This window comes from Coloeus monedula, assembly GCF_965178545.1.
Source record: "Coloeus monedula genome assembly, chromosome: 4".
Taxonomy (NCBI): Eukaryota; Metazoa; Chordata; class Aves; order Passeriformes; family Corvidae; genus Coloeus; species Coloeus monedula.
Genome location: NC_138784.1, coordinates 73,784,185 through 73,805,174, shown reverse-complemented (window position 1 = coordinate 73,805,174; position 20,990 = coordinate 73,784,185). Strand labels below are relative to the sequence as shown.

General features: G+C 47.2%; 1 protein-coding gene across 1 annotated transcript in view; it reads left to right on the top strand.

Moving 5' to 3' along the window:
• The window catches only part of PLXNA4 (plexin A4), a gene marked incomplete at both ends in the record, with an annotated part of 391,941 nt that overhangs the window by 333,460 nt on the left and 37,491 nt on the right, over positions 1–20,990 (top strand). The window contains 8 exons of the mRNA XM_082280537.1: positions 1,222–1,358; positions 2,958–3,125; positions 9,017–9,110; positions 9,791–10,030; positions 11,000–11,146; positions 16,100–16,334; positions 16,703–16,845; positions 19,859–20,127. Of these exons, the coding sequence (XP_082136663.1) occupies positions 1,222–1,358; positions 2,958–3,125; positions 9,017–9,110; positions 9,791–10,030; positions 11,000–11,146; positions 16,100–16,334; positions 16,703–16,845; positions 19,859–20,127 (1,433 nt within the window). The remainder of the gene's footprint in view (positions 1–1,221; positions 1,359–2,957; positions 3,126–9,016; positions 9,111–9,790; positions 10,031–10,999; positions 11,147–16,099; positions 16,335–16,702; positions 16,846–19,858; positions 20,128–20,990) is intronic.

Genomic DNA, 20,990 nt, shown 5'->3' with positions numbered 1-20,990 from the left:
GTCAGGCTTGGAAAAGAGGCTCAGAAAATCAGCAAGAAAAGGGAAAAGGTGTTCAGCTGGGCAGTGCTGCTTTTGTGGCTGTGGGATTTCAGAGGACACCTTGACAGGAGCAGCACCATCAAGTTGAGTCAGTGCAGGACAGTTCAAGGCTGTCTAAACATCCAAGTCTGATAAGAAGAGAAAGATTTAGGGTCATGTGTGGGCATTTTGCACCAGGGCAGGTTCAGGTTGGACATCAGGAGGAATTTCTTCATGGAAAGGGTTGTTGAACATTGGAATTTCACCAGGAGGTGATGGAGTCCCATCCCTAGATGTGTTCAAAGAACAGCTGGATGTGCTCTGTTCTGGGTGTCAAGATGGGGATTGGTCACAACTTGGATTTGATGATCTTGGAGGTCTTTTCCAAACTCACTGGTTCTGGGATCCTGTGTGGGAGAGGCAAGAATGAACTCAGATGCTCTGCTGAGCTCTCCTCCATCCAAGGGGGAATGGCTTCCCACAGCCAGGGGGCAGGGTTAGATGGGATATTGGGAAGAAATTTTTCTCTGTGAGGGTTGTGGGGCCAGGGAATCTGTGGCTGCCCCTGGATCCCTGGAAGCATCCAAGGCCAGGATGGATGGGGCTTGGAGCAACCTGGGAGAGTGGAAGGTGTCCCTGACCATGGCTGGGGGTGGGATTGGATGATCTTTAAGGTCCCTTCCAACCCAAATCATTCTTTCATTCTGAGACTCAATGAAGTTGAGTGATCTTTTCAAGACCAAACCATCATTTGTGAGTTCCACAGTTTGGAGCTGGAGATTCCCCATTAAGATCCAATCAAACCAGTTCAAAGCCTGAGTTATCCTGCAGAGCTGGTGTTGTGTGACAGCAAAAAGACCCCTGAGCTGTGCCAAACAAGCAGTGGAGATGGGACTCAGGTGCTCCAGGCATGGAACTCTTTGTAAGAGTATTTCTGAGTGGGTACAAGAGCAGAACTGATTTTGGAGGGGTGAGAACCGACTGAGGTTGGGTCTGAATTCATCCCACCGAACTTGGCATTTGAGCAGAGGGTCTCTGACAGGACCAGTATCACCCCAGAATCCTTTATCTGCCGGAAGACATGGCCAACTTCAGAAGTCCTGATCAATCCTTGAGGTGCCTCCCTCTCTCCACCACTAACAGGGGAGGGAAGGTCCCTCTGCTCCTCTGCTGTGTTTCCAACACCTCCTTTTGCCTCCACAGACTCTGACCCTCTCCGACCTGAAGCCGAAGCGAGGACCAGTGTCGGGTGGCACGCAGGTGACAATCACAGGCAACAACCTCAACGCGGGCAGCAACGTCATCGTGACCTTTGGGCGACAACCCTGCCTCTTCTACAGGTACAGATGAGCCCTTCCTGCTGCTCATGTGTGAGTGTGAAAGATTAAATGCCAATTAAAGTCAAGAGACTTTTCCTGCAGCCCCAACACCCTGTCCCTCAAGTGCCTCCTTTGCCCATGTCCACGTCTACGCAGCAATGGGACTTGTGCATTCTGCACCATGCACAGCCTTGCTGGGCGTGTTTTGGGGAGAGAAAATAGGATTTATTTCATTGTTTTGACTGGTATTTGCTGTGCTTTTTCCCGTGGCCTCTTGTCAAATTTCAGTACAATTCTCCACGGTCCTGTGCTCTGCTACTTGCTCTGGGAGTGCATCGTTTAAAAGATTCATTTTCATGTCCCCGCTTTAGTAGAGGTGACAAAGAAAATCTGACAACATCAGTTCGAAGTACTAAACCACCTCCCTTTTATCCCAGAACAGTCCTGTAGCGCTAAGAAATGGATGATTTGCAACGTTTTAGCTCTGGGTTGGCTCCTGTTCAATCGTGCTTCAGAGAGGCTTAATGTCAGTGTTACCTGCTGGATGTTCCCTGATCCCTGTGAGAATGAGCCTGAATCCCATTCCCAGGGGCTCCCGCAGCTCAAAACTACCCAAGGCAACACATTTTGTTGCCAGTAGCGATGGGGGCTGAAGATGAAGTTGGCACATTTCTCCCAAATATGTCCTTGGCACAGGAAGGGCTCATTCACAGGAGACCTGGGAGCACTGCCCTGGGGCAATGCCCTTCCCTCTCCTGACTGGGGATCTTCTTTAGCTGCCTGTCATGACTGTGGAGTGATCCAGCATCCAAAATTCATCAGGGTGAAGTCACAGCTTGTGAGTTGAAATGCCAAGTGGGAGCTACAGCTGCTTGGAGATGCTCACTGCGGAGTTGAAGAATTTTAGGAGGGATTAAGCACTGTCTTTCAGGGGAATTTAGAGGGCATCTGAGGGTGCAGTCAGTGAAGGTGACTTACACCTCCATTTTAGGGGTATGAGATGGGGATGCATCACAAATCACAGGACTGGGGAGACTGAGGATGTTGGATGTTTGATTTTTGACTCATTTTGAAAGGAATGCAGACCTGGAGCTGGTTTTGAGTCCTGCCAAAAAGGAAAGGTTTATGCAGAATCTTCTTTAAATGTAATCATAAAATGCTTCCCACTGTATTAGCACTTCCAAAGGTCCCAGGCACACTGGAAACTGCACTTAAACAAGGCTTACAGTCCTAATGCAAAGTAAACTTTATGATCCCAGACTGCAAAGCTGAGGTGCAAACACCCCTTTTATGAGCTGCTGCTGCACATGTCTTCTGGGAGGAAGGAAACATCCATCAGACATTTAATCACAGGGAAATACTTCTGGAGACTGCCCTTAGGGTTAAGATTTTACTCTGAGACCCAGGAGATGAGGGCTCTTGTGGTTTTATTTAAACCAGTGAAAAGGCAATGACACTTCCCCAGACACTGCTACAGGAACATAAATGGTTCACACTGAGTTTCACCTCTTCAGTGCATAGGTTTAGATCACAGGACATAAGAATAAGTAGTTGGGTTCTTTTTGACACCATTTTGCTGCTGGTAGCACCTGGTTCACATTTACTTTCTCCTCCTCTCAGGAGGTCCACCAAGCACATTGTCTGTAACACCACGGCCTCCTATGAAGGCTTCGAGAAGGTGAAGGTGTCTGTGAGAGTGGACAAGGCCAAGATCCACCAGGAGCTGCACTATGAATATGTAGAGGATCCCACCATCCTGAGGATCGAGCCTGAGTGGAGCATCTTCAGGTGAGCCTCCCATGGGAGCCCTCTCCCTGTTCCCATGGTTTTTTAAAGGAGCACTGCTGTGATAACTTTGGTCCTTGGTGTAGAAAACTGCTTTCCAAGCATTTTGTCCATCAAGAATTTGTGCAGAGATACTTCCCAAAGCCAAATAGATCCCTCGGGATGCATTAGAGTGAAACGACACTGAATGATCAGTGTTTGTAAATATATAAATGTATATATATATATATATATATATATATGTCAACTTTAGAACAATTTGGTGGCAGAGGAGAACAGGTATGTGGCCATTTTGGTTGTTATTATCACTTGCAATATGAAAATATAAAAGCCTAAAAATATCCCATAAGAAAATGCATAAGAAAGAGAAGGAAAGGATGAGAGTAGAAAGATTGCGCCACTCACAGGCCTCACAAAACTTGGTGGTTGCAATTTCGATGTCTCTTGGTTGAAGTGATGGTCACAGACAGGATCCATCAGATGACAAGGGGCATCCCAAAGAAACAATGAAGAAAATCCCCAGAACACAACCTCTGCTGGGTTTATATTCACTCAGGTTCAGGTGGGATCGCCCAGGTACCTCCCCTGGGGCAGGCAGTTTCCCACTGGATGATGGAAACTTGTGGGTCAGGGACACCTGGATGATGGAATGTTGTGGATCAGAGGACACTTTGGGAAGCTTTGACACCTTCAAAGACAACACAGCTGCCTCTTGCATCAGCCCAGTTGGCTCCACTAAGTCCCATCATGGCCCATCAGCAGCATCAGCACCTTCAGGCTCTGTGTGGATGTCCTGGCACTGCCCGGGCAGGGGAGTTATCACAGCTGAGTTCACTTGATAAGGACAAAGAGACCAAGTTCCCTCCTCCCAGGGTTTGCCTCTTTCCTTATCTGGTCCAACACCAGCTGCAGCCTGAGCTGGGCCGTGCTCACCCCTAGGTGGGTGCTTTGCACCTCGGCAGCTTCCCCTGAACCTCTGAGCCACCAGAATCCCAGTGTCTCTTCCAGGGTCCCATTCTTCTCCCTAGACCTGGGAGGACTGGACAATAGTATGACATTTATCTTATCCCAGGTTCCCTCCACGCTTCAAATCCTGTTTGTAGGTGTATTTGGGGAGGGGTGGCTTCGGTGGTCGCAGATGAGCAGCGGCTTCTTTGCAGTTTGCTACAGTGGGCAAAAGCCCTTCCATGATTTTAGCAATGTGTAAGCCATGAACCATTTCAGTCTCTCACAGTTTGCAAGCTGCAATTCCTACATTTCCCACAGCCTTCATGGACTTGAAATTCCTACATTTCCCACAGCCTTCATGGACTAGATGCCTCAGGACTGAGCACTGCCTGTTTGGCCATGGTGCCTGAAAGCCCCAGGGCTCTGTCCCGAGATGAAACACAATGGGAGCCCTGCTCCTGCCCTATCCAAGAGCCTTTCTCCTCGTTAGGGATCCCTTTTTCTCTTCACCCCCTTGATGCTGCTTTGGTGAATTCACAGGGTTCACATGAAGGTGCCTGAGAGCAGCGTTTGCCCTGGTTGTGGAAGGCATCAAAGTGATACCCAAATTCTCAGAAGCCTGGAGAAATTGCCTCAGGAAGGGAGAAATTGGTCATTAAATGCACTGGTATTTCCTTGAAAAGATACAAAATAAGAAATCTTAGTCTCCTCTCATTCATCCATGGCAGCTCTCTGCTTCCCTGTCAAACTGGACTGATTGGAGTCTCTGGGGATTAGGAGCAGAGCTTGTAAATCCCCCCATTTCACCTCCCATCCCAAAGATGTTTTCACAAATCAATTAGTGCCTTTAATTACCATGAGGGAATTTACTGATTTAGCCAGATTGAGCCTTTGCACGTTGGGCCTGAAGCTTTAGTGTCGGGATTTTCCATTTGGGGCTTTTATTTTCAGTCAGAGTCCAGGTTATCAGTGAAATGAGAAATCACTTTACTCCCTTAGAAAGCGAGTTCAGTGCTGCTTAAAAGGTGCAAGATTGACAGCCTAGGAGGGTGAATTCCCAAATATCCTCTGGAAAGCTGCAGAACCGTCCTCTACCTGGCCTCAGGTCTGACTGGGATGTGAGGAGTTCTCCAGAGCCTGTTTGCTCCTTGGTTTCTCTGCTGAAGCTGCCAGTCAGAGGTGGAGAAGCAGCCAAGGAGATGCCTCAGGTGTTGTTGGCAAAGTTTTGCCCAGCCTGAAGGTGCAGGGACTCTGTGTCCCATGGCTGGCCGGGTAGGATCTCCCATCCCAGCTCCCAAAATAATGGAAATCAAGGTGAGGTGCTTGTTTAGGGGGTAGCAGCTTATCTGTGAGGTGTGTAGCTGCTAGGATGGATGGCTGGGACTGCATTTGTCTCATCATTCATGGAATCATTAGGATTGGAAAAGACCTCTAAGATCATTGAGTCCAATTCTCAACCCAGCACTGCCATGTTCACCACTAAAACATATCCCCAGTTGACACATCCAAACACCTCTTGAACACTTCCAGGGATGATTTGAGCATTTCCAGGGATGGAACATTTTTTGGTGTAACCTCTCCCCTTTGCTTTCTTCAGTGTCTGAAAACAGGAAGCATCAACTGCAGCATCAACAGATGCCCCATTTTCCCCAAACCTACCCAATTTCATCCTCTTTCTTTAGCACTTTTGAGTCACTCCAAAGTTGCACAACCTTGGAGAGAGAAGATGGATTATCCAGGATCACCACGGGGGTTCAGGGTGTCAGGGACAATTTTAGGCACTGTAACTGTGGGGCTGAGCTGTTCCCAGGGAGAGATGATTGCCACTAAACCAGCTTTGCAAAACCAGTCAATGCAAATACCAAGCCTGGCTTAAAACCTTTCCAAGTGCCATTTTTCAAGACAATAAAGAAAAGATTACTGCAAACTTACTTCCATAGCCAAAAAGCAAAATGCAAACAAAAAAAAAAGAGTCATGCTGGGCTGGCAAGTAAATAAAATTTTATGGTTTTATGAGGGTCCATTAATACTTTTGATCTGGGTTTGATTTGAGGTACATCCAGCAATTACCTGAGTCTGCAGGCAGAAAATGATACTCAGGGTCTTTTGGGGCAATAAAGAGTTAAATTCAGAGAGCTCTTAGCTCCTCTGTTATTTTGCTGGGCAGCAGCAGGTCTCCAGGCTCTGCTTGCACCTGGCTGAGCATCCAGCTGCAGGCACAAATGCCAATGGCTGGTGATTTTCAAGGCAAGGAACAGTTTTATTTACTTTATTTTCAGGCCAGACAGGGTTTGGGGGAGATTTTATGTCTTCAGCAAACAAAAAACTGCTTTGGCTTTTTGCTTTCCGTCTCTCTGATCAGGTGTTGTGGCTGTGTTTATTACCTGTGGTCTGAGCCTGCAAGCTCAGATTCCAACCCAAATAGAGGATTTTTAACCTGTGGGTTTAAAACTGTGTGCAAAGATCTGGTTGATTAAATAAAAGGATTTGTGTTTATGTATAGACACACTCACATACCTGTACGTGTGCTCACATCTTGGATTTGTGTGGAACACGTAAAACCTTCCACTCAGTAAAGATACAAAATCCCTTCTAGTTTGAATCAGCAGATTCAATTAATTATATTAGTAATTAATTATAGTAGTAATGATATTATTATTGAATTATATAATAATAGCAATAAAAATAATGGGGTTTATTATTAATATAAAGGCTCTCAGCCAAAATTCAGAAGGTCCAGGACAGTGGAGAAAGAACAATTTGGTTTATGCACTTCTGGTTTTTGGTGAACAAGCTGTCCCTAGATGATGATGTCAGGAATACTTACTGGGAAGCTGAATTTTGGGGAGAGGTGGTTTTTTTTTTTTTTTTTTTTTGTAAGGCAGGGAAGGGAATTTCTCTTGTAAGCAGATGTGTGACTTCAGCAGGATCCCCTGTGCGTTCAAGAAAACTCATCCAAGCAGATCTTATGGAAACACCAAATGTGGGTTTGCCCCATAAAATTTCCCATTAGCAATTTCCTGTCACAGTTGATGATTTCAGAGCAAAAAAACTTGAGATAGTCTGCAAAACTCAAGGTCAAATGTTTCCCCAACCACAGACCTGTCCGGTCCTTGAGTAAAAGACCATGAGGAACATCCCAGAGAAGTGTCCCAGGAGTATCTGCTGAAAGATGTGGTTGAGCCAATTCTCTCTGGATTAGCCCAAACTGTTTGGTTCATCAGTGTGGGTGCAGCTGGAGGGGCTGGAACTCAGCTCACCCAAACCTGACAGCTCTTCTGTGTAGGTTTGCATTCATTCCTGCCTCTCCAGCTGATTAATAATGGAAGATAAATGAGGAGCATTGAAAACAAAGGTCAGAAATGGGGCAGATTTGTTGGCTTCATCCTCACAGGGTGTTTATTCCCTGGTGTATTCTCACTTATAATGCACGTGCTTCACCTTTCCTGCATGTGCAGGTTTACCTGGAGGCAGGAAAGGGATTCTGAGCTTTCTCTTTACAATCCCATCGATTTCCACATGGCCTCCCCTTCCCAGCAGGAAATAAATTGCATCCTGGCCAGCTTCCAAGGGGAGTTATAGAGGCAGGTGCTGAGACTGCTGGGAGCACTCCTCACCCTGGGAAACCCTCGGAGATGGGGCTGTCTGCTGATGACATTTCCTCATCCTGTCCTGGCTCTGTGAGCCCTGACAAGGTGAAGATTTTGCTTTTTTGGATAACTCTTCTCCCTTCAGCCCCAGATCACGTTGCCCCCACCTCGTGCTGCAACAGCAGAGCTCACCCTGGTAGATCAGAGCTGCCTTAATTTGGGATGGCCAAAGCTGCCTGTGCTGAAGGCTTCTCCTTAATGTGGTGTTCAGAGCCAACCCTGAGAAGCCTGGGAATGGTTCTTTGCAGTTTCCTTCCTCCTTCCGCTACATTCCCTGAAGTCCCACAACCAGCATCTCTGGCTGCAGCTGGAGAGGCAGGGGAAAGGAGAGAAGGGTGTTTTTGAGAGCTGTTTCCTTGTGGTAACAGCGATTGCAGGAAGTGAGGAGGGCTCCAGCTACATCTCCCCATAAAAGTGAGAAGATCCACTGTGGGCCATGGCTTGTGTGAGTTGGCCTTCTCAGGAAATTGGTCTTTGAGCAAGGGGACACAGTGACTGGGAATCTCTGTTTGTGTTGGATTCTGATCTGCCTGGGCCACCACATGGAAACCAGGCCTTATGCACACCAAGGCTGAAGACTTTGGCTCAGTTTCTTCTAATTGCTGCAGGGCTGGGTTCCCTGGTGGCACCAAAGAGTTCACTGAGGTGACATTGTCATATTCAGGGTGAGGTTTGACAGCATGTTTGATATGGGGTTATAGACCTCAACCCAGAATCCTCAAGAGCTGCTTCCATTGGACTGTATCTGTGAGGGCTTTTTGGGTTGGGCACTGGAACAGCTCCCCAGGGAATGGTCACGGCCCCAAATCTGCCAGAGCTCCAGGAGTGTTTGGACAACGCTCTCAGGCACAGGGTGGGATTGTTGGGATGTCTGTGCAGGGCCAGGAGTTGGACTGGATGATCCTTGTGAGTTCCAGTTCAGGATATTTTGTAATTCTGTGACTGACTGAAGTAAAATGGGAGATACAGCCTGTGGACCATTTTAAAGACCCTGTATCAAATCTCTGCTCTTCTTCTCATCACCAAAGCTTGTGATTGCTGAATCCTGACAATGAGAACAACCCAGAGCTGCCTGACATGGCAGTTTCATCCAGCATTTGTCTTTACTTATTTCTCCCCTTATGAATGAAAGAACAAAAAATTGTTTTGTTCTTCCTTCCCCCGCTACGGGACTGCGAGACGTGGTCAGATACTGTGCAACCAACATTTAGGGACACAGATCACCCATTCCTGGTGTGATGAGTTCTGACATCTATTAACTGGGCTCATTCTTTAATTCCATTTCTTTTTCTCCAGTGGCAACACTCCCATTGCTGTGTGGGGAACTCACCTGGACCTCATCCAAAACCCTCAGATCCGGGCAAAACACGGTGGAAAGGAGCATGTCAATGTGAGTTTGACTGCAGAGCTGGGGGGAACACATCACAGTGGGGACAGAGACTGGCTGACAGGTCTGGAGCTTGAAATCTCCTACTGCAGCCTAAAAAAGAGGGCATGGTTTGTTCCCAGAAGTATTATATAGTACCTGAAGGACACAAAGAAAAAGTTTTTGGCAGGGCTGGAACCAAACTTCAGGGTCTTCTGAGACTTTCACCTTTGTCTTTGCTTCTCCAGCTTGCTGAGATTCATTTCAGGTAACCTGATATCCAAACTGGAATCCTGAGCACAACTGAGCATGCACTGCACAGACACTTTTGGAGAAACACCCAGAGTGTGAGACCTAATTGTAGGGTGGTAGCGAGGTTTTGACTAATCTGTGCTGTGTGAAAAATAAGGGAAGAAATTTCTATTTCCAGAAGGAAATGAAGTCAGGGAAAGCTGCTGACTGGCAACCCCAGAGGCTGAGCTCTCAAGAGGCACAGGATGCCCAGCTGAAATGCAAACACAGCTGCCCCAGGACTGTGAGGTGCAGAACAGCATGGAGATAACCTGCCAGGCTCTATATTTTCCATAAACATTCCTTATGTTGAGTTGTTTTCCCCAGAACTGTGAGGTGCAGGACAGCACAGGGATGACCTGCCAGGTTCCATATTTTCCATAAAACTCCTTGTGTTGGGTTTCTTTCCCCAGAACTGTGAGGTGCAGAACAGCACGGAGATGACCTGCCAGGCCCCAGCACTGGCTGTGGACCCCAATCACCAGTCTGAGCTTGCCGAGCGCCCGGAGGAGTTTGGCTTCATCCTTGACAACGTGCAGTCCCTGCTGATCCTCAACAAAACCAACTTCACCTACTACCCCAACCCGATCTTCGAGGTTTTCAATCCTTCAGGGATCCTGGAGCTGAAGCCTGGAAGTCCCATCATCCTGAAGGTGAGATGGGGACCAAAAACCGGATGAGGAAAGACAAACAAATTCTGCCTATGCCCTCTCTGTGCCTGCCAGCAGCCCCATAAATCATCCTGATTGCACCCCAGAAACTTCCTCCGTCCCTTACCCCATATGGAACCATATCAGAGTCACCATCAGCAAACACCAAGCACTGCCCACACCCATAACTAAAAAGATATACTCCTGATGCAGATACATGTGTGCAGCCTGAATCTGTACCCACTGCTGTTCACCAGAGACTATTTTCTACCATTTCAATGGGGCTGACACTTAAATACTCAACTCTGTTTCCTTTCTTGGACATTCAAGACCTTCTTCTCACCCCTGTTTAAACCCAAACCAGTCCTTTGCCATTTCTGTAATCTGCACAGCAATACAGAGAAGGAATTTTATGATGGAGCATTTCTGTATCGGTATTTTGATGTGGTCAATATGCAAAGAAATTATTTTACCTGCAGATGCTTTTTGCACGTGTGGAAAGCGGTCGGATTTACTTGTCTGACTACATTTAGTGAGGGCTTTATTGCGCGGGACTTAGATGGAACATTTCTCATCCAGTTCCAGAGAGGGAGGAGCAGGACAGGCTGTTGTGACTGCTTTCAGTCTATAGCCACTCAAGCTGTTCTCTGCATGACTTTCGAAATTGGCTTTTCCTCTCTGTGTTAGCAAATGGTGAACTACAAATAGCATAATAGAATCATCTTCAGGTTGGAAGGGACCTTAAAGACCATCCCATTCCAAACCCCTGCCGTGGGCAGGGACACTTTCCACTAGACCAGGTTGCTCCAAGCCCCATCCAACCAGGCCTGGAGCAGTGTCAGGGATCAGCCATCCACACCTATCAAATGCAGTATCAACACTTGTATCAATGGAATGAACCAGAGAGGGAAAGAAAACTCTTTCCTGATGTTTATTTGGTTATTTTGGGGTGTGATATTGCTTTCTGTGCAGGGCAGGAATCTGATCCCCCCGGTGGCAGGAGGCAATGCCAAGCTGAACTACACCGTTCTGGTGGGTGAGAAGCCCTGTGCGGTGACCGTGTCAGACGTGCAGCTCCTCTGCGAGTCCCCAAACCTCATTGGAAGGCACAAGGTGATGGTAAGTGGGGCCTGACCCTCAGCTTCTGCTCCCTGGGTGGCTTGGGAGGGCACAACAGTGCTGAAGTGCTGGCAGAGAGCTCCAAGGGGTTTGCATCACCATTTGCCTTTCCAGGAACATCAGGGCTCCTTTTTGATATAATATCCTCATCAAGGGTAGCTTGGAGAAGTAGACCAATGGAAAAGTGACCTGGAGGTCTTTGTGGACAGTGAAAAACCTTTCATGATCAAACCCCAGCAGAAGAGTTTGCCTCTCTTCTGTTTTTATATGGGCTGTACGAACCCTGGATGCTCATGTGAGGTCACATAGGTAATATGTTCCTACATAATGCTGTGAAATTCAGCACTGTCCCCATCACTTATTGGCATGATGGTGACTAAAATTTGCCTTTATATAGGAGAGGAAAAAAAAAAAAGCAGGATGTGGACAGTAGTGTGACTGGACTTTGGGGTTTTGACTTCCATAAAACTTAGTGTGCTCCTGCAAATGCTTCCTGGAACCTGTGAAAAATGGACCTGGTGATTACATCAGCGGGAGCTTCTCCTCCTCTCACTGTTTATTTATTTACTCCTTTTTTTACTTTCCTCTCAATAATTTGAATTCCTTGATGCTGCTGCTTGATAAACAGCATATCAGCAAACACCCTGGAGCTGTACCAAGCTGTGGGTGGGAGCAACAAAAGCTGACAACTGACATCAGTGTTTCTCATTCCTTGTGAACAACTTGTTTTTCTTTTGCCCTCCCCAACGCTGTATCTGTCACATATTAATTAATTTATTTGTATCAGTGCAGTGATACTCAGAAAGTTTGATCTTTAAAAAGATTTTTCTGGGAACTTTTAGGAAGCAGAGTTTATGATGACCATTTTGGGCCTTGTTTGTGGCTGCTGCTGGGATCCCTCGTAGTGGCCACTTAAATTCTCTGTGCCAAAGTTTCTCATCTGGAAAATAGAGGTAATAATCCTTTCCAGCCATGCAAATACACCGTGACTCTCGATTCATTGCAAAGCACATTAAGACACTCCAAGAGGAGCAATAATGAAGTGAGAGATTTTCTCTGTGTGAAAACCAAAGCTTTTGAGCACGGCAATAAATGTTCTCTGTCATTTTCATGGATATAATTAAACATATGGTTAGTCAGAGACGGACAAAGACAGTCCTGGGGAGAGAAAACTCAAAGCCAGGTGAACAATAATCAACCCCTGGGGATCCAGGATGACGGACATCTGGCCAGGCTGAACTAATTGGAAAGACTCCCCTGCTCCTGCCGCTTGGGACAGTTTAAGTGAAGCCAAAGATTTAAACACAATCCCTTTTTGAGGATGCTGGTGAAACGAGGCATACTGCTTGGAAACTGGGAAGATGATGGAGGTACTCCATGATGGACTTTGCATCTGGAAGCAGGGCTGGGAAATGCCTCCTCCAGCATGGCACAGCATCTCTGCTGCTCGAGCTGGGGTCAAATGTATCCCCACATTTCAAACAAACACCTCTTTGATGGCCAGGATAACTGACAGGTAGTTCCTCCTCCTGATTCTGCCAAAGATTTACTGTGTGACCTTGAGGAAATTGTTGAAGAAACCCTTTCTTGCAAAGTGAGGTGGCCACGAGCTGAGAAGGGGCCATGGGAGTGAATCAACCAGTGCAAAACAGAGATTATTTCTAAGGGAAGGAGCAGTGGCAATGACACACATTGATGTCAGCACGCTTTTGATCTGGTTCAGCTGTCTTTTACACAATGACAGAGTTAAGTACTTGAAAAAAATAGCCAAGAAATAAAAGGTCTGAGCGGTGGTTAAGAAGAAGATTGACTAAAACTCAGAGGCAAGTTTTTTCCAAGGAAAAGAAGGCGATGTGGGGAAGATCCATGAGTGGCTACGCCAGAGAAGGTCTGCAGGGAGGATGTGGAATACATTTGAAGGTTTGCTGGTATCTGATGCAGTCTGGAAAATCATGCCAAACTCTCTATCATGAATGGAGATATGGTCAAATGCAGCAGCTGAAGTTCAGGGCGTGATTCATCTCATCCTAAGAGGGACCATTTCATCTGGCCAGGACAAATTTGCACCAGGAAAGGCTCCTTCAGAACTCCTGAACTCCTACAGGAGCGGCCACTAAGACTTTGTTGAGGAAACTGGGCTTTGACATAGAGCCCATTTAGAACATTTAGTGTCATTCAGGACAAACTGATGGTTAATAGTCTTAAAACATGGCCAAATTGCTGTTGTTTCATGGGTTCATGTCCAGTCTTCTGGAAGGTAAAAATGGTTTCCTCCACAACCACTCAGTGGATTAAGAAATAAAGTAGGGCTATATGAGCATATTTTCTTGTGTTTCTTTTAAAAGCTCACAATAACACTGCAGCCTCGTAGACTTTCTTCTTCAAGAGCCAGATTCCTCAGATCATGGCAGCTTCGCTTGTGGATTGTGAGACTTTCCCAATGATGAAACCACTTTTAAAGAGGAACACACTGGGCCTAACTTTGAACACCTGCTTTTGGGAGCTTAGATCCCCTTATCATTAATGGAGAGAAATGGGAACTTCCACTGAATAAAACGTCTCATCCCAATGTCAAAGGTGTCAGAAGCAGCTCACATAAATCACATCCTGAAAGTGGTTTTTCTCTTTGTTGACTCTGGAATCACACTGCAGTGTCTAACTTGGATGTGTATGCGGAATATTTGGTGAGAGAAATCCCACCCGTGGAGACAGGCTGTTCTTCCAGCTTTGAGGATGGACCCGCGCTGGGATTTGGGATGGGAGAGTTGTTTTAGTCTGATATTCCTTGAATGGACTCGTCTGACTGCAGGGCTTGGAGAAAGAGAAAATGAAACAGAACGAATCTATTTACTGATCCACTGACAGGAAGGAAAGTGTGTAAATTGGTGAGCAAATTTTGCTGGGAGGATTTGGGACAGTGGCCTAGGATAAAAGGGAACAACTTCCAGTGCATGGATTAGGGTGTGATTTTGGCAGTTTGTCTGCTCAGTTGAGCAGGCGACATTCCAGCACCAAACCTTAGGATTTATGAGTGAGTTGGATCTCATATCTTGGAGTAGGTGGGGAAACTCATTACTGCTGCATCCCCAGCTAAGGGTCTGAGGTTCCTTGGCCACTGAAAATGCTGTACAAGCCATCAGTGTCATGGCACCAACTGGTCATCTTAAAACTCTGTTACCTGATTAGAAGAGTTTAGGATAAGTTTTGTTTTTCATCGTGGACATTTTATCTTCTAGACCCCATCCCAAAATGGCATGAAAGGACCTTATGGATGGAAATCAACTGTTTTCAGACATTCACTTTGGTCTTGTCTGTGACATAAGGGTTGTAGTTGTCTCTCTTTGGCCAGGGCCTATGGAAGAGCAGCCTACATCTGGTGGTAGAGCAAAACAACCATCTTCCCTGAGACTGGGACTGGAATAACTTCTAGGAGGTGATACAGTCACAGAGACTGATGTTCCCAGAAAGGGCTGGGGTGGAGAGCATCTGGGAAAATTCATTAATTCATGATTCTGCTCCACAGTCTCTTCTGCTGGCTCCAGCTGGGCCAGTTTCTTCCTCCTGCAGCCTGGAGAGGAAACCAGAGTAGGTTCCTGAGCTGAGGTATGGGAAGCTCTGGGATTAATATGTGCCCAGGCAGGCTGGAGACAAACTGAGTAACTGAGAGCCAGTGGGATGGAGGACAAGGCTGAACACCAGGCTGGGGCGTGGGGGAGAAACATTAGGAGATATGAGGGAGAACTCCTCACAAGGGAGGAAGAAAGAAGTTTAATTCCACGCTGCAGTGGTCCCAGGTGCAATGGGAGTAGGAAACACTGAGCCCTAGGGTCTTGAGTGCATTTCAGCAAGAGTTTGCTCTTTGTGCAGGGCCAGCTGCTCCTCTCTGTGACACAGCTCAGCTGGGGTGAAGTGATGGGGCTCACCCATCCTTCGAGCTCTTTGCATGGCATCTTCCCAGCTTTCTGCTGATCTACAACCAGCATTCCCAAACCACAGCTCAGCCCTAGAAGCCTTTTTTACTTCAGTCCAGCCAGCAGAGCTTTTCTCCCACCACTCAAGCTTTTCCTACTCTACAAATAGCTTTGAACAGCCTTGTAGTAGCCTGAAGCCGGCAGTATCCTGTGGGATTCCTGTTGGGAGTGTTGTTCAAGTTGTAAAAAGGGGCTCTAAGGGACTTGCTTCAGCAGAACATTTTGTTGGGCTTGTAGCAGGAATGCTTGCAGGGTTTCTTTCTGGTTGTTAAAAACAAGGCCCTTGCACAGCAGCTCCTTCCAGAGGCTGGAAGCAGCTCTGGGAGCCTCTGGATGTACACGGAGAACAAAAAGCTGTGTTCAGCTCCTACTGGTGAGCATCTGCGGTTGTCCTGACAATGTGTGGCTATAAAGGGAGGTGTAAAAAGCATAGGCCAGGCTTTGTGAGGTTTGTGGTGCTGTTTTACTATCCCAGAAGCTTCCAAGAACAGTTTTATCTGATGGGAGAGTCAAAAGAAAATACTGACTCTGATTTCTGCAGTCCCACTGTACTGACTGGGTCAGGTGTCCCCTGTTCCACTGTGGGGTTAGGACCCAGCAGACCATAACCATGAGCTCTGTGTCCTGTGTGTATTTTGGGACTAACTGACACCAGTGCCCCATACAACACATCAGGATGGGGAATGAACAACCCAGAATGAAATCCAAACTGATATTCAGAAATTGTGACCAGTGGCTTGTCTCACCACAAGTCCTTTTCTTGTTTGGTTCACGGTGATTCTGCCAACAGAGGTGATTCTGTCTGGTATTTCAGGTGTTTTTAAGCTGTTCCATATCCAAATACTTCCCCTTTTGCCTTGGGAGACAAGGAGATGTCACCATTCACCCTCAGGCAGGACGATGGGTTGGACAATGATGGAGCTCCTCTGCGTTCCTGCTTTTTTGACAGTTTCAATGCAGCTCTTTGCTTCTTTCCCTCTAGGCTCGTGTAGGAGGGATGGAGTTCTCTCCAGGGATGGTCTACATCTCCCCAGACAGCCCTCTCAGCTTGCCAGCCATCGTCAGCATTGCGGTGGCCGGTGGGTTGCTCATCATCTTCATCGTGGCCGTGCTGATCGCGTACAAGCGCAAGTCCAGGGAGAGCGATCTCACCCTCAAGCGCCTGCAGATGCAGATGGACAACCTGGAGTCCAGGGTGGCCCTGGAGTGCAAAGAAGGTAGGATGAGGAAGGCAGGATGACACTGTGTCAGTGTTGGTGGAAGGGAGCCATCCAGCCACAAAGCTTTGAGCCAAAATACCACAGGGTTAAACCCTCTGGGTGTGGCTCAAGCCTGGATCTAAAGTGATTTTCCCTGTTTCTCCTGGATCCAGACTTTCTCCACCCTGTCCTAACTGGGTTTGATAATTCAAAGTCCACAGGAAGCCTTGGCACGTGTCCCTGGGGAAAGGGACACTGTTCTTGTCCACCTTCTTCCTCTCCATGTGTTGCCTCTCCTTCTTCATGAGGGTCTGGGGGCTTTTCCCATCCTGATGAGAGTGATCTGGATTTTCACTGCTCCCTGAGTTGTTCTGTTTTTGTGCCAGCCTTTGCAGAGCTACAGACAGATATCCATGAGCTGACGAGTGACCTGGACGGAGCCGGGATCCCTTTCCTCGACTACCGAACCTACACGATGAGGGTGCTTTTCCCTGGCATTGAAGATCATCCAGTCCTAAGGGATTTGGAGGTAAAACAACATTTCCTGCTTCTGGCTCCTCTCTGCCTTCCTGTTCCGTTCTGAATTCCAGAGATTCTGTGTCAGTGGTGGGGATGTGATGACTTGGTTATGCTGTGTCCTACTAGGAGTGAAAAAGGTCCTCATCAAAAATCTGGGTTGAAAGTGGAAATGTTTGCTGTTATCTTAGATCATACTAGATCACAGAATCATTTAGGTTGTAAAAGACTTCTGTGATCTTCAAGCCTAACCATTAACCCAGTGCTGCCAATTCCACCACTAAACCATGTCCCCAAGTGCCACATCCACACACTTTTTGAACACTTGTGGGGGATTGTAATCTGACCACTCCCCTGGGCAGCTTGTTCCATCTCCTGATCACCCTTTCAGCGAAGCATTTTTTCCTAATATCCAATCTAAATCTCCCCTGGCAGAACTTTAAGGCCATTTCCTCCCATCCTGTCACTTGCTACCTGTTAAATTCTGTCTGATCACTCACTTATTTGGAAGACTCTCATAAATCCATATGCATTGGGTCTACTCATTTAAGCTTCTCTTTGGTCTTAACCCTTCTGTGGCTTGATTTTTAGACTGGATTTAATATTTCCTGCCACACAGGGGCAAGGAAAACCAGTTGTATGACAGAGGAGCATGTTTGCCTGTGCCATCCAGCCTTGCATGACCCTCACACTACCAAGAGGCCAGGGTTTTTTGTAGCAACCCCTATAAAATATCCCCCTGTCACTGAGGGAGGTTCAACTTTGCTGCACTTTGGTTTGCAGTGAGATCAGAAAACCACAGTGTCAGTCTGTCCATATCCTGCCCACATCTTCCTCCTCCACCTCAAACCGCTGGAGGAAGAGTGGGAGGACAGTGAGACATTGTTCACAAATCTTGGGGTCTACACAGAGCCTGTGTTACCTGAGTGGTGTGACAGGAGCTTGGTGGGAGCCCAGCTGAGGTCTGCCAGGCTAAAATCTGCTCCAGGCTCTGGCAGATGGACAGGCTCTGCTGTAGGAATACCTGGGCTGGAGAATCAGGAGCTACACCATGGCCAAGGTGTTGGCTGAGCTCTCTGCAAAGCCTTTGGCAGGCTCTGAGCATGGGCCTGGGAGATTTCTGGAGGCCAGGACTGGGCTTGGTTGGCAGGAAGGAGGAGCAGGAGCTGGCACAGGCAGGCCTACGCTTGGCTGGCTGTGTAATCAGAGATGCCTGCTCGGTTTTGCTCCTGCCATTCGGAAGAGCCAAAATTCATCCAACTGTGTGGAGAGAGACATTGAAAAACATGATCTGTCAGCAAGGAGGGCTTTTGGGACTGGGTAGGAGGCTGAATTACACGTAACTATTGTATAGGTTTGGGGTGCAGGTCAAGTGGCCTCCAGCTGCTTTCCCTCAGGATGGGCAGCTCAGGAGCTCCCACAAACGAGCAGGAGAAACGAGGGGTGCTGAATCTCCCTCTCACGTGTGTGCACACAAACACTTCCATTATCCCCACAGCCAGCTGCAATACCTACATTCATTAACCCCATCCAGCTGATCACAGAACAGCATCTGACCCCTGCAGAGGCCTTAGCACGGATGCTCCCCTGTGTAGATACACACCGAGCTGATGTTTCAATCCAACACCTTTGATCTCTTCTCCCTTTCATTCCATTCATTGTTTTTTTTCTTAATCCTTTGTAAAGCTTCACCAGCTCTCTGTGTCAACATCTTTGGCTACTAACCTGAAGGCAGCTCTCATTCTGCTCCCTTCTCTGAAGAACCCAGAAGGAATTGCTATTTATTGCAAAAGGCCCCAGCACAGATCCTGCAGAGAGGAGGTCTTACTTATTTCCAGTTCATTTGCTAATTAACTGCTTCCAGATGCAGTGCAAAATACTTTTCTTGTTATTTTGTTTTAATTCTCCATAATAACCCAGGGATAGACAATATTAAATGTTCAAGCAAGTGAGTTAAAAATAATTATTGGCGGGATGGGTGGTGGTGGTTTGTTGGTTGGTTGGTTGGTTGGTTGTCTCAAGCTATTTAAGAAGTAATTTATTTGTTGGACGTAAAAAGAGTTGAGAACTCTAATTTCCAGAATGAGAAAGTAATGACTCAATGAGGGGCCTTGCATTGCTTGGCTGTTTAGGCAAGCCAACTTATTTTGTAATAAAGTTCCAGCTTTGAGTGGTTATTAATTTATATATGCCTTGATGACGTGTTGCTCTGTGGTGAGACCCTCCAGCTTCCGAGGAAGCTTCTTCAAGGGCTGGAACAGCTTCAGCAGCATGGAGGGATGAGTCCGAGGTTCTCTATTTAGGTTCCATTAATGCCTAGAGCCAGAAGGACCAAAAGGCCACTGTGGAGCCAGGCTGCAGCACTGAGATCCTAAATTCTTCCATATAAAAATGAGTTCACCATCCTCTCAGTTAAGAAATATGAGACTTATCAATCTCTCTGTGTCCAAAACACCTCAGCTCCCAAACCCAGGGGTTCTACTGCAGCTCAGAGTGTCCTCTCACACCTTCACCTGCCTTGCTCTTCAAAACAAGGCCCAGCTGCATGGCCACCATCCTGGCCACTGCCTCACTGCATCTCTTCATCTCCTCAAAACCTCACCCTGGCCTCTCTTCCCATTCACTCTCTTGCTGCCTCTCCCTGTTCCCTAAAGCTGAACCTCAAACCTCTGCGAGCAGGTTTCTTGCAGGGGTGAGAAAGAAGTTTTGGATGAAATCAGAGTAAGACTTCAGTCTGACTAAAATAACAATATAACAGTGGCACGGTGACACATTAAGGCACTAGAAATCCCTTTTGAATGTACTATTCAGAGACAGAAACACAGGGTTAGAAAAATCATCTGGATGTGGCTGGGAATCTTCTCAGACTTCCTAATCATTAGATGATGTATGGATTCTCTTCCGGTCTGTCCTTAGCTGGAGGAGCTGGAGTGACGAGAGCAGAGATAGCAAAGGGGGTGTGACAACGGGAGGTTTGACAGTGGGAAAATGAGGGAAAGGGAAAAACTCCCTTTCTTCTTGTGCAGGTCCCTGGCTACCGGCAGGAGAGGGTAGAGAAAGGCCTGAAGCTCTTTGCCCAGCTCATCAACAACAAAGTTTTCCTGCTGTCCTTCATCCGCACGCTGGAGTCGCAGCGCAGCTTCTCCATGCGGGACCGCGGCAACGTGGCCTCGCTGATCATGACGGTGCTGCAGAGCAAGCTGGAGTACGCCACCGACGTCCTCAAACAGCTCCTGGCTGACCTCATAGACAAAAACCTGGAGAGCAAGAACCACCCCAAGCTGCTGCTCCGCAGGTAAGGATGCCTGGGCATGGAGGGAGCCGGGCTGGGAAGGCTGTGCCCTCATAAACATTGTAATCTTTGGAGATGTAGATCTTGCTCCATTCTCCTCCCTAAGCAAAAAGTAGTCAATGATAAAAAGTTACAGAACTAATCCACCTCTGGATTTTCATGTGGATCCCCCAGAAAGTTTCATAAGGACAGAAAAAGCTCAATGCTTATTTTGAGCTCTTTGCGTGCTTACAATGTTAATTTATGCTTATATTTCCTTTTAACCTTAAAACTCTAATCAGGTTGTATAGGACCTAAATTAACATCACATACATGGTGTATTAAATCCCTGGTGAGAGGACGTCAACTTCTTCCATCTCCTGCCTGGGACATGGATTTCCCAGCTTTGTTTCTTGTTCCTGAGTTAACTACGGACACATGGAGAGCCTTCAGCTGCATTGTGGGATCTCATTTCTCTCCCAGAGCTGGGAGTTCATGGAAATCAGCAGAAGAGCAGGACAACAGAACTGGTTTCATACAGGGAACAAGCTTGGATTGGTGCTTCTTGGCCTGGTCTAAAGTCTAATCTCCACAGTTCTGTGGGAAACCTCGAATTAGGAATCCACTGCTCTGTAATTAATGTACTTTCCCTGCCTAGGGAAGTGCTGCCTCTTCCCCCTTTAGGATCAGATTCATCTCCTTTTCACAGACTGAACCAACCCTCCTGGTTCAAGGACCCTAAATAAAATCAGGGGGAGTCTTCTGGAGATGAGTGGCCTTTGCCACTGCTCAGAGCTGACTCTGAGGAGCCCTCAGTTGATTATGATGGATGGCTTGGACACAGAGGAGACCTCTGGTGCCTGCTGGGCTGGGAGGTTTTTCATCTG